This window comes from Phalacrocorax carbo, chromosome 10, assembly GCF_963921805.1.
Source record: "Phalacrocorax carbo chromosome 10, bPhaCar2.1, whole genome shotgun sequence".
In the NCBI taxonomy this organism is placed as follows: Eukaryota; Metazoa; Chordata; class Aves; order Suliformes; family Phalacrocoracidae; genus Phalacrocorax; species Phalacrocorax carbo.
In genome coordinates this window covers 17,825,756-17,839,039 of record NC_087522.1, presented here as the reverse complement: position 1 = coordinate 17,839,039, position 13,284 = coordinate 17,825,756, and the positions used below count along the sequence as shown (strand labels likewise).

The following is a 13,284-nucleotide window of genomic DNA, read 5'->3' as shown; positions in this document are numbered from 1 at the left end:
CATGCCACCCACCTCTCCTGGCAGCGGCTGGATGACGACCCTGGCCCAGGGGTGCCTGGAGAAGGGCACAGCTGGTGCACACTCACCAGGGTTGAGCTCTGCTCCCCGGCAGAGCGGAGCAGCTGCCAGTTTTGCTCCTCCACCATTGAATTGCATGGTCACATGCATGCACCTTGCTTAGATAGAGCTGATAAGGGAACCGTTATGGCCCTCCTCCACTCACCTGACTTGGTATCTGTGTCCCAGGGCTGCTGCTGGCAGCCAGGTAGCGATTTCTAGGCCTAACTGATAATTAGTTAAATCTGTCCTTGGCACAAAGGGGAACGCAGTGAGCTAGAAAGCTATGGCATGAAAGCAGCTCTCCACTGCCTGTGCCTGTGAGAGGGAAGAGCACCCAGCACCTCTGCATCCTTTGGGACACTGATTTGTTGTAAGGCGGAGTGAAGGGCTCATGTGAGAGCTACCAAGCCCACCGTGCAGCAAATAAATGCAAGGTGCCCACACCCGATGGTGCTGGGTACAGCAATGAGCTCTGCATGGGGTGAGGAGCTGCTCTGCACCCCGGGGCGCTTGCCTATTGAAGGGAGGTGATGATCGGGCCAGAGCACACCAGGAAAATGGGAGATTGGCACCAGGCGCTGCGCTCCCGTCTTTCTTATCACAGGAGCCTAACGAGTTAACACAAAATGCCACCTACTGTATTTTATCTCTCCTCCATTGAGGCAGCTCTGACACTGGCAGCAGAACAATGCTAAACTCTGATTAGCTCTGGTTTTCCAGCAAGAGGGGAGGCACAAGGGGGTGGGGAATTAATACTATTCTGCATAATTTTAAACCTAAATTCCATTTCTTTTCTTTTCTTTCTCTAGGAAGCAAACAATCTAGGGGGTTTTGTACTCAATTTCTTGCTTTCATAATCTAAATGAATTGTTTGCAAGTAGGAGCCAGCTGCAAAGCTGGCAATCTCTGATCAAATCTGCCTTTCTCCTAGTTCTGGCAATCATTAATTTGCTCCTCAGCTTTGATTAGCTAATCCTGGCTGCCTTGTGGCAGTTTGCAGGGCAAAACAGTATGTGAGCTGCAGCTCCTTTTGATAGAGCTGGAGCTGGCAGTGGGGTGACGGGATTGATTTCTGCAGGGTCCGTGGTGCTCCTGTTTGTCAGCTCTCTGGAGAGGAGTGGGGTGCTCTGGGAGGAAAGGCTGGCGAAGTTATTTATGGAATCCTGGCATTTTGGAAATATCAGAGGATCATTCTTTCCCCTGCTCTGTGCAGGGCGTGCTAGTTTGTTACACTGAGACTAATTAGCTGGGCTTTAAAATAGGAATCAAAGCCACTGCAGCAGCCTTTTGCTCAAAAATATCTGGGTGCTGCCCCATTTTTATGATGCTGCTGGTGTGTCTGTGGGATGTGGCAGAGCCGTTACCTCTATTTCATGAATGGGAAACTGAGGCACAGGTCTTTGCATGTCAGTGGATGGAGGCTCACAAAGAAGAGGCCTCAGCAGTGGGGCTGTTGGGCAGGAGATGTGGTACAGGGTGGCTTTTGGGCCAGGCCCTGGTTTATTATGTGGTGAATTAAGGGTCGTAGTCTCAACACCTGCTGCAAAGCTTGGAGAGTTCCCACCTGCTGGCAAGCACCAACTGGGCCAGGGGTGCCCAAACGGGATGTCACCTCCCCAGGCTGACTGCTGCCAGTCACCAGAGCATCACCTCCTGATGTTTAGCTCCCCATGATCCCATTTTTCACAGATCCAAGGGCCCAGGCGAGTTGGCTGCAGTGCTGATGGCCCACGTGCGCTATGCTGGCTGGGTGCAGGGCTGCTGCTGGCCCCGCGTGCCCCCTTCTTGCACATAGCTCTGCAGGCCTTGTGTTTCAGCTGCTATCTGGCTGCATTTTATTCCAACATGCTCCTTTTTCAGATCAAATTCCCCAAGTACTGGGGGTGGATCCTTTTAATTTTCATTTGTTTCAAAGCCATACATGGCTTAGAAGCATGACAGAAATGCACCCTGGAGTGCAGGAAATGGCCTACTTAGCTGCAGGAGCAGAGCAGGCTTTTCCACCACTGCTGACTCCCAGGACCCCATCCCCCCGGGGGACCAGGACAGCTGCCTGCTTCTCTCATGGGTGTGTGTTTCTGGAGGCTCTTTTTGGGAGATGTTCGGCCCCACCATAAAGCCCTCCTAGTCTGAAAGGGGACAGAGATCTGAGAAGTGTTGAATTCTCACAGCTTGTGCAAGCTGATGGCTGGGGAGGAGGAGGACTTGCATCAGGCCCTCACAGAGGGAAAGGCAGGGCACAGAAGGGATTCACCCTGCCAGCAGCACCCAGGGGTGGGCTGCACACTGCTCTGCCTTAATACCACTTGAGAATGCACAGAGTCTGTTCTTGCTGTGTCTGCGATGTCTGGATCCGGATGCATGTGCCTATCTAAATCTTTGCCTTAGCAGGGCTAACAGGAACATGAGGCCTCCTGGGCTGAGAAGTCATCCCCAAAGGAGCTGAATTTGCCCAGTGGGTCCCAGGAAGACTGAGAACCTTCGTATTAAAGCCAGCTTACTTGCCAGAGAGCTCACAGAAAGGGCTCAGCCAAGGAGGAATTGCACCAGCACTAGCAGCTGCTATAGAAGGAAGAACAAGAAGCAGGGCTGTGTGCCCATGGGAGGGCAGTGAGCTAGGCAGAGAGAGTGCTAGCAGGGCTGCTGGAGCAGAGGCAAGTGAACATTAAGCCGTCCAGCTTTTAATCTTATTCAATGGCCCTGTTGGGTGTACTGAACTCTCCAGAGATCCAATCTTCTCTCAGACTTACTGTGGTTTTGCCTTTGGTTGAAAAAACACAGTAGCAGCAGAAAATGGAGTCTCTCCATAATGTCTTTGGGGCCTGGGGAAGGTGGAGTCCCCAGGCACCTGAGAGAAAGACAGCAGTGAACCCCGGCCCCTATTTACTTTACATCCTGAGTTTTTCCCAGCCAAACCTTGCTCCATGAATGCAAGCAGATTGTCTCTGAATGTACTCCACTAGAAATCACATCTACAGTTCAGATTTGTTCTTGGGCACTGACCCTTCCTCCCACCACTCATTTATCTTACTGAGGCTAATGCCATACCTTCAGACTTTATGTTTTAATGACAAATGTCAGTGCTTGTAGAAGCTGGGAGTCCCCTGTGCGTCCATCTGCACAGATACCCGCAGTGGCATCCATGCATGGGTTGCTTGGGGGCCTTGACCGTCTTGGTTAGCAGTCCTGGGATTCAATTCAGTGGATGCTCTCAGATGTCAGGGAGTCAAAAAGGCAACAGAGCAGCTCTTCAGCCTGGGAAGAAAAGAAAGAAAGGGTTGGGGGGAGAACTGTGATTTCTCTGCATCGCAAAGAAACTTCTTTTCAGAGGTAGGTTTCTCGTGTGTGCTGCCAGCAGGCAGCATAGTGAGGACGTTTACCAGGTTGAATTAATCCCAGCACAGAGGTGGCTATGAGTGTCCCACAGCAGGGAAATGTCTGCTACTTGTAACCGTTGTTTGGCCATTCTCAAGATTCACATTTTCATGGAACTGAAGAAAACCAACAACATGCAACATGCCAGGTGGGAAATCTAACTCCCTCCCCCAGCTCTTCTGCCTCTCCTTCCCAAAACTCACTCCTGTGCAGCTCTATTGGCGTGGCTGCTTCAGAGATGGGGAGCCCAGCTTAGCGCCAAGGGCTTCAGGACCAGTTTGTAACTCTGACTATGCTAGCGAACACCATGTTCCTGTAAAGCATTATACACGCTGTGGTGTCAGTCCGCTCCACACAGCCCTTGGGGCCCTCCTCCTGCCAGCACTCTGCTTCTCCTCATAGGCTTTTAGTTCTCTTTTATAGGACTCCAGCCCTTCTGCGTGCTGCTGAGGAGCTAAGGATCATGCCAAGGGTGGCTGGGATGTGGTTTCCCTGTGTTGCTCTGCTCCAGTCCCAGGTTTCAGCTGCCTCTGCAGGGAGGGAGATGCTGGAGCAGGCATTGTGGCTGCTGGCAACAGTTCAGGGCTCCAGACAGAGTGGAGGGATTAGCTCTGCCTGCCAGTGGAGGTTCAAGTGCACATCTGTGGGATTTTACTGAGGAATGGCTGTGCAGCAACCATGGCATCTCCCTGCTCTGACCCGCTAACGGTGGCAGGTCAATGACATACTGCACCATCGCTGAGGGACAGCCACTCCAGCCTCACGATCTCATCCCAGCATGCAAGGAGAAACTGTTCAGTCACAGGACATCCCAGTTGTGAGGCTGAGCACAGCACTCCCTGACAGCTCCCACATTGCTGGGAGATTCCAGCCTGGGTATGGCCCAGGTGCAGGGACATCTGCAACCGCCTCACATGGACCCTCGGGAAGTTCAACAGGCCCTTAACAGTGGCACCAACAAAATGTGGCTCTATCACTTCCAGATGTGAGCCGCTGTGTGTGCCTGAGCGAAGCCTGCATGGGTAGCTGGCATCTGCAGAATCACTGTCTGAGAATAAGGAACTTTCAGTGTGAATTCATCTGCTCCTAAGGCAGGTGTTTCAAATAGGGCAGGTGAAAAGTGCTATAGAAATGCTTGCTTCTCTCAGTGACTGCAGTGGGAGTCAAGACAACTACCCCGACACAGATGCCAGCACTGAAAGAGTCTGAATTTGGAAAGCTGATTTTTCATCCTATTGCCTAGTCCCTGATCACCCAGCGAGCAAGTATGAAATTCCTTTTCACTTCCATGGCTCGACTCCACCAGTAGACACTACAGCTCTGCTCAGACCATGAGGATTTGAAATCCGTGTTCATTTAACCCTCCTGAACTTTGCCTAATATCGTGTTGCTCGTTAGCTTTGACCTGAAAAGCCTGGCTGACATTTCATAAACTCATTAGCAAGAGATCAGAGGATCAAACATCGCTTCTAGGGACATCTTTTGATGTACAGTTATTCCCTGGTGAGCTTGCTCTTCAGATCTTGCTCTGAGATTTCTAAACCTACCCTGAATTTCAGAGCAAAAAGCTCATTTGAAAATAAACATTACTTGCTGCTGTGCTTCTTGTAACCCACAATGAGGAATGCTGCACCCACCACTGTCCCAGGACTAGCCTCATGGTCTAAACTCTGAACTGCTGTGAGTAGCCCCTGCTTCCACCAGTGACAGAGGGATTTGATTCAGTGGCCCAGGCTTCCAGAAGCAGAGAGAAGGGCTGAGCATATTTGCTTTTTACTCTTATCTATCACAGAAAGTACTACAAGCCTCTTTCTGATAGGTTGATTCCCCATAGCCATGAAGCAGAAGGGATTTTATGTCAGCCAAAGATGTGTAATGTCCTTTTCAAAGCAAATCAGAAGCCAGCCCAGACTTGCTGCCCTGTCACATTTCTTGGCAACAGCCTGGCACCCTGGAAGCAGTAAGCACTGTACTATGACAGCCTTGCAGCTATTGCAGAGCTGTGCAGGCAGACCTTCCCAGGCACTGCAGCACGTACAATCCCAGCTACGCCTGGGGAGGATTTTACTGCGCCTTAGGGAAAGCTGCTGAGAACAGCAGCTGTATGACTTTTGGGAAGTTTGGAGTAGTTTTGCCTGTGTTAAAAGCAGGAACACAGACTTCAAAGAGGGCTCTGTGTCTTTTAAGGCTCAATCCTTAGAGCACTGGTACTGAAGGCAGCAGCTCTGATACGTTATATGAGGTTACAAACACATCTCACTTTCCTGCTGGTTTTCTTGGGAAGCAAAAGGGATCCACAGGAGATGCTTGTCCATTTCCTGCTGTTTCTCATTCTCCCCAATTCTTTTACATCTCCTAGCTCTAACTCTTCAGGCACCCCCTCCCATATCCAAATCTCTTGTTTGTTTTGTACTAAATTTTGATGATTACAGCCAGAGTTTTAAAGGTGTGCAGTTTATTCCCATTAGGTGCCCACATGTCTATAAAAACCTGGAGCTTAGTGTTTCCTTTCTTGCAATAAGCTACTGAGAAAATATTCAGCTAGCCCATCACTGGAATGGCTACTAGCTTAATTTCTCATCTTCCATTTGGCCTTGGGCTTCTGAAACACAACTTCCCAAACATAGGACATGTGCCAGCTTGGCAGTAGGGCTGAATGAACATTGACAAGTTTTACAGATATCTTATGAAGTGTTGGTTCTTCATAAAAAGTAACTGACGTCTACAGAAAATATTAAATCTTTATCAAAGTCTCAAAATATTTTGATTCAAAGTAGTGCCACTGGTGTAATATGGAAGACAGTTTGACAGGGTTTTGGTCCCACCTTCTACCACATGCTGGGCTCTCAGTATAAGCCAAGGCTTGGGGCTGCCATGAGACACCACCTCTGTCTCATAGGAATTGAATTTTTTTTCTAAAATTCAAACAATTTTGACAAGTTTCAATCATCACAGAGGCACAACGGACACATATCTGTACCATAAACTTCTCTACTTGCCTGTTTCTCATTTGGGGGATAAAGGAGATGCCATGCAGTGTCCAGGACTGACTGCTTCTGCCAACAGACACTGGGGGTAAAGGAAAATGGAAACTAGTGTTACTTTGTCATCTAAGCTGTCAGAGACTGCAGATGACCTGGCTTTGAGGAGCACTATGCTCTGTGCCAGCAGCTCTGGCCATGTGCATCTGTTACTGAACTTCTTTACACAGATAAACCCTGGGGTTTACAAAGCTTTGTATAAATGGATTTGGATCCTTAAAACATAAGCCTTCAAACAAACAGTAATGACCCATTGCATAATGGGGTCTCTGGGGCAGTGGGAAATATGCATAAATGTAGATACATAGCTCTGTGCAGGTTTTTTTTTCCTCAGCAAAGGTAATGTGCCTGTTTTTCCCAAACCCAGGACTTTCTAAGCTGCCTTCAGCAGTACGGTCTGCTTCCTTAGACCTTGTTTTGCTCTGGTCCACCTCAAGCCACACACAAGTTGACCACAAGACATATTCTAGAGAAATTCAAAGACAAGATAAAAATTTCAAAAGTGCCTCTTAAACTAACTCAATACTCAAGAGTCTTAGGATTGAAAACTCTGAAGAGGCTTTGAAGACCACTCCTTGCTCCCTGCCCCCATATCCAGGTATTGAGCTTCGCAACAGTTTTCCTTTCAGTGGTTTTCAACAGTGCCAAGATTTTACATCTCATGTGTTCATTTTTTGATTTCTACACCTCCTTTCCCTCCAAAGCTCCCAGAGATGAGCTTCCTGTAGGGATAACATCACTCCCTGCTAACAGCAATTAACACTTGGTAAGAATGTTTCATCAGAGAGAATAACATCCAGCTAAGTTCCTTAACACTTGACTTTTGTTCTGATTGCACTGAGTTGTCTAAAACCGGGAAGGTGTAAGGTGTAGCCTACACCCTGATTTTCTTCTGATGCAGCTAGGTTTTTGGTGTGCTTTAGTCAAACACTGCTTACTGAATTCAGTACAATGTTAACTAGGTGAGTTACTAAAGACCGCGCACAACATAGGTCGTAACAACCTCACGGGCATCTGAAAGTACATTTTAAAAGCTCAAATAACCATAGAGGAGTAATCACTATTAAATCAGTATCACCTATTAAGGTAGCTAAATCTAGTTTGTCATGCATAAAAAGCAGAGCATGCCTTTCTTCCAGTTGTTGCTTTGAACCTGCTTGTAAATTCTTCCCCCTGCAGCTAGGTAATCTGGCTGTAAAAACAAGTTATGACAGGGAAAATTCAAATGCTCTATACTGGAGATCCAGGCAGCCGGATGCTGACAGAACAAGAGAGGCAGGTCTCACATCGTTTTTCCTTGTCTGCAGATAGGATTGTGTCACCTCCTCCTCTGGATTCTCTCCCTGGTCCCCACTGCTCTTAGGCTGCGCTTCAGCTTCCCCACCTCTTCCAAACACTTACTTCACTCTGCCCTATGAGTTGCCCTTGGCACCTTCCCCAGTTCCTACTTTGGCTCCACTCTTGGCAGTCAGTCAAACTCACAGGCTGCTTTTGTGCCCCCACCTGCATAAATTTTGTCCCTTTCTCTGTTCTTCCTGCCCTTTGGTGCAGAAATAATGCCTTCATAGATGTCCAGAGAACAGAGTGGGCACTGCTGCTGCTGAACAATGATCAGAGCGGGCACCACTGCTGCTGAACAATGATCACTACACATTTACGTGGGGCTGTGTCTGTCTTTAAGGCAACTGCTCGGCACAGCACATCCTCCAATGATTGAATGTGTCTCCTTTGTGTGCCACTGCTAGAGCTGGCTTAGGAAAGCTTTAATAGGCTCTGAGCTACGAGCAGTTATACTAGCAAAGCCCGCATTGCTCCTCTCAACACCTGATTCCTACGTATCACAGCCCATCTCTGACATCATATCCTAGGCTTCCATACAGATGGCAATGTTTCTGTCTCTGGCACAAAGCCTAAGTAACGTGGCTCAGCTGTGAATCAACTCCCAGGGCTGTAAAATAATCTCTTACACTGTGGTGCTTCAGCAATGCAGCTGAAAAGCAGGCCAAAACCTGTGCAGGTATCGGAATCCTGGGCTGTGCCGGTAAGAGTGAAATAAATGTACAGTGATTTACTCAGTACAAGAAAGGTCACGTGGTGTAATTAACCTCAGATGTTATTTTGAAATGTTTATAAACTAGGCAATGAATATATCTTAGCATGAAGTGTCCTTATGAGACAGTAGTTAAGTCAGGCTGGGTTTTCAAAGATATTTGCAAAGCTGATTTTAAAACAGTATGATAGCTTATGGTACAATAAGGGTATGATTTTACTGTTGGCTAATGTTGATCTACCTGGGATCGCTGCCCTTGGGCCCACCTTGTTGCCCCTCCCTTCCACAGGCATCATTGATCACGAAGGCAAATTTATTTTTTTTGTTAGAGCTGGATCATGCAGCCATTTAAACACTAGTTCTGGCACTGGAGTAAGAGACAGAGTGAATCCTGCCATTTGGGAGTGCCTCCTAACAGCCATAATTCATGCACATGTATTCTGCAGATCAGCAAGGAAGTTTATCCTTGGTACAGACAGCCACACTGGGACAGACCAGGATGAGGAGTGAAAGACGCAGCTGAGACTGGCACCTCATCCTCTCCGCTTCATTCTCAGCCCCTTGGCTCACTGTGAGCAGCAATGGGAATCCACTGCAAGGTTTGCTCTGGGGGTGCTGCCTTGAGACTGGCAAACTTAAAACTTACCAAGTTAAGCCTACAAAAGAGGGAAGCACTGGGTTGCAGCTGATCTTGTTATGCAGCACCCATGACTCTGATGAGCAAAACCCTGGGGAAAATAGAGATGTGGGGATCCTGTATTGGCTGACAGCTCTGCTGAGAGCCACTCTCCCAGAACACCCTTCAGCAGTGATCTCTGTGGTTCCCTACAGCTCACTTTTTCTCTGTAAACCAGGGAAAGAGGAGGAGAAAACTCCTTAAAAAGGTCTTGGATAACTTGCTCTTTGCTTCCTCTTAGTGTTGTACCTTGCAGGGTGAAAAGTTTGGGATGTGGCTCTCAAGGTTGTGATTTTAAAATTAATGGGAGTAATGTCTAAATTTTCTTATTAGCTTAAAAGCATTTTTGAAAAGTTACTGATGAAATTTGTTCCAACCGTTCTTCCCTGGTGCGGCCTTGTGACCAAGCACCGTAATGTTTCATCAAAGAACGAGAACTCCAAGGTGTCTGTCAGCTTGGGTGTTCAGGTTTGATCCCCTTGATGCTTGTAAACTCCAGCATCCTTGAGTTCCTTATGCCTTTTCCATTGACAGTGTTATCTGGAAGTCCTCCAGATGGAACAGCCTAAGTCAAAACCAGTGTGGCTGCTGGACTGCTCTCTGCCCAATGTGTCAGAAAAAAAGACTCTCCTGGCTTCCTTTCACAGAGGAAACCATGTGCATGAATTAGACATCACATTGCCAAATACCAGCCCCGGTGCAAGGAAACTTTCCCTCTAGGAAACAGTGGGTTAATTGGACTGATAATCATCCTGTTTCACTAATCAGTCCCTGTAGAGGGATTTTGTTTGTTTTACCAGGCTTATACATCCTCTACCCAGCATTTCTGGTGACTTATTTAAGAGGCTAATTATTGATTTTGCTCTCTGGTGATTATTTTAAGTATTTTTTTTTCATAGCAAACATAGAATCTGCTAAGATATTTCTCCTAGGAATTTTACTGACTCAGCAGGTCTATTCCCAATGTGAGCCCTTATTTCAGAGAATTCCCTGTATTCGTGGAACCATGCCGCCAAGTCTCACAGGCACTCCAAGTCCTTAACAAACAACACAACTCAGTACTTAAGGTCCTGAGTATAGAACACATGACTTCGAAGCTGGGGAACACTCTGAGGTATTGACCTGTTAACAACATAACTTAGGAAGAATAGGTTGCCTTTGAGTGGCACCTGACCTCATGGGAGTCTGAACTGGAAGTGAATTGCAGAGAGAAAAGTCAGCCCTTCTTCAGATCACAAGCTCTCCAGCAGGGGGTTGAGACAGTGCTGTTAAAGCGATATTGTCCTCACTTACCTGTCTAGCAGGGAGTCGAAACAAATGACTGCATTGTCTCACTGTGCTGCTAGCACCAGACACAAACCATGCATTAAGAGGGTACACTACAAGAGAGGGAAGAACAGAGCTTTGGTGTTGCTATCCTCTTAAATCTGTAGGCCTCACTGATGAACTGCTGACAGCACAGGTAACTGCTTGTGTGATGCGTGAGGGGATGAAAATCATAAAGCAACACACCCTTTCAAATTGAAAGAGTATCATGTAGGAACTGTTAGTTATCCCGCTCCTATGGCATACTATTATTCCTGTCCCCTTCTCTCAGAGTGAAAATAAGCAGATTACTTAGGTGTGTTAGTCACTAAGTCTGCTGGAAGCAGGAATACAGAGATAACAGTAAAGGTTTAGGTATTGTAGCAGAAACACTTATTACTTGAAGGAACCCAACTCCTTTCTGGCAAGGGAAAGCAAATGCTGTAGTATTCACCTTTGGCTCAGCAGTGCCAGACCCTTCTGGAAACATGCCAGCTCTGCCCAGAGTAATTCATCTTTGACAGGAGGAAGTGTTTCCATGGCCAGGAGAGCAGTACCGCTGCCACAGCTCTCCCTCCTACATGCTGATTCACTTTGTGCTTCCTAGAGAGCTGTGCATGTTCCCGTGTGTGGAGGGATGGCATCCTCAGGGGAACTGCAGGAGAAGAAAGTAGTGCTTAGACTAATTGGATGCTAGACATAATTGCTGTTCTGTACAGATGTACTTCAAAGGGATGCTGTCAGTTTAAAAAATCACAACCTGAAAAGATCTTACCTGTTCTTATTACAGATAACACTCAAGACTCTTGCAACTGAAAGGCTGGGAGCATAAATGTTTGTCTGTATTTTTTCAGAGGGACTGCTGTGTGTCTCTGACAGCTTTTTGTTGATTGCTACTTCCAGTATAAGTAGTTACCCCTCTTGTTTACTCTGAGCCCCGACAGCACTTTCTTGCATATTCTACCTTACTGCTTTACCCTAACAAGGTTCCTGGAATGGTGGGCTTCTCTTACACCAAGTGCAAAGGGAAAAAGAGTTTGGGCAGATACTTTGCTGGTGTAAAGCAATGTATCCACTCTCCCCAGAAGTGCATGTCTTGCTTAAGCCCCCTGAGCACTTGCTGAAACCCCATGCTGGACTGTGACTCGAGCTGTCAGCACCAACTAAGTGAGAAGCTAAATTAAATCTCTGTCCAGGACTCCAGGACACAGTCCAAAAAGTGGAAGGGTTATTTAACATTGAAGAAGAGGATTAATGGGGTGTGATTAGAGAAAAGGAAACAAACTCTATTTATCTGGAAAAACAAGACAGGCTGCAGCAGCAGAACATACCTAATAGCAGCAGCTGCGCACTGATAGGTGAGTGGAATAAAACGTTTCACAGGGATGTGCCATTCACATTAAGGATCTGTTCATACATACTGATGTCAAGGTTAGGTGTCAGTGAGCTAGCGGAGATACAGGAACACAAGGTAGGGACTAGCTAGGCAAGGCACGTCGCCCACATTACTTAGCAGTGATATTACAGCACAGATGCAGTGCTGTGCTAATACTGCTACCAAAGCAAGTTTGCTCAGAGCTAGCCTGGATATCTTATCACAGCACGGCATTAAAAGGCTCTTCCTTTGTGCAAAAGCAGCAAAGCACAACTCCAGCGATTTCATACCTTTGCTGTAACACTGCACTTTGCCCTGCTTAGCACCTCAGAGATGCAGTGAGCTTGTGGTGCATCCAGGACAGTGAGGCATACTCCAGTCACTGTGAAATCTTTGCCAATAAGCTGATCAAGCAGTTTGACATAAGGTGGGTACTCTGAACCCTTAAGAATTATCCCAGGCAATATCAAGCAAGTGGTTTGGCAGAAGTTATCAAGCAATGGCCGATCTGATGGGAAAAGATCAAAACAAAACAGATGTTTATTTTATATCCACCCCCCTCAACTGCTAGTCCTCTAAGTAATTCTTCCTTTCCACAGACAAGTAACTGGAAGATCAGAACAACTCGGGCATTGTTATATTGTTTGGGATGTTCACAGATGCAACTGCTCATCCTGAACTGTCAAAACTGCCGTATGCCTGCATGTATGTATCTGGAGATCACAAGACAGCAGTAGTGACCCCATTTCAGGAGTCAGACGAGGACAGCTGCTGGTCTGCTACAGGAGATACTGTTCCATTTCATTTCTTCCAAGCAAAGAAATTTGTTAATGCAGCTGCTTTTATAATCCAAAATGTAATTCTGATCAGCATACATAAGACTTAATGTATCTCATATTTTCCTCATGATAAATCTGTCTGTCCATTAGGCAGCAGCTTTGTGATAATTATTTGCTAAGAGGTTTATCTGTGTGCAAGAGCTACCTCTAGTGTTCAGATGAGACCATAAAGTGAATGATGTGTCTGGCTTGCTGAAGGCACTTACTCTATTGTGCCTGACAGTTCAGGGATCACGTGTACTTGCTTTTCCAGGACAGTAACTCTTTGAAATACATTTTCTGAGACACAAACATCAGGGCTGTGCACTGGTTTCCTTTTTACTCTGCTTAGACATCTTCAGAGCAAAAAAAGTCCTCATGCAGCAGGAAATCAGGGACACATATTTTGAAATTTGCTCCCAACACTGCGCTGTACAAAGCTTGCAGAATACTTGTGCTCTCTCCACAACACGCATTTTATTTTATTTTCTGCAATCTCTTCTAAAAATCAAGAAGCACTTCAGTCACAGCAGACCTGTGCTACAGGCCTGGTCCTTTCCCATCCTGCAGTAGGTTGTTGGGGC

At 46.8% G+C, this 13,284-nt stretch overlaps 1 protein-coding gene across 1 annotated transcript in view; it reads right to left on the bottom strand.

Moving 5' to 3' along the window:
* Positions 1 to 2,763: 2,763 nt before the first annotated feature.
* Positions 2,764 to 13,284, bottom strand: part of DNAAF8 (dynein axonemal assembly factor 8) — a 98,876-nt gene continuing 88,355 nt past the window's right edge. Inside the window, 4 exon segments of the mRNA XM_064462233.1 lie at positions 2,764 to 3,315; positions 6,435 to 6,504; positions 10,496 to 10,581; positions 12,173 to 12,390. Coding sequence (XP_064318303.1) covers positions 3,238 to 3,315; positions 6,435 to 6,504; positions 10,496 to 10,581; positions 12,173 to 12,390 — 452 coding nt within the window. The 3' untranslated portion in view covers positions 2,764 to 3,237.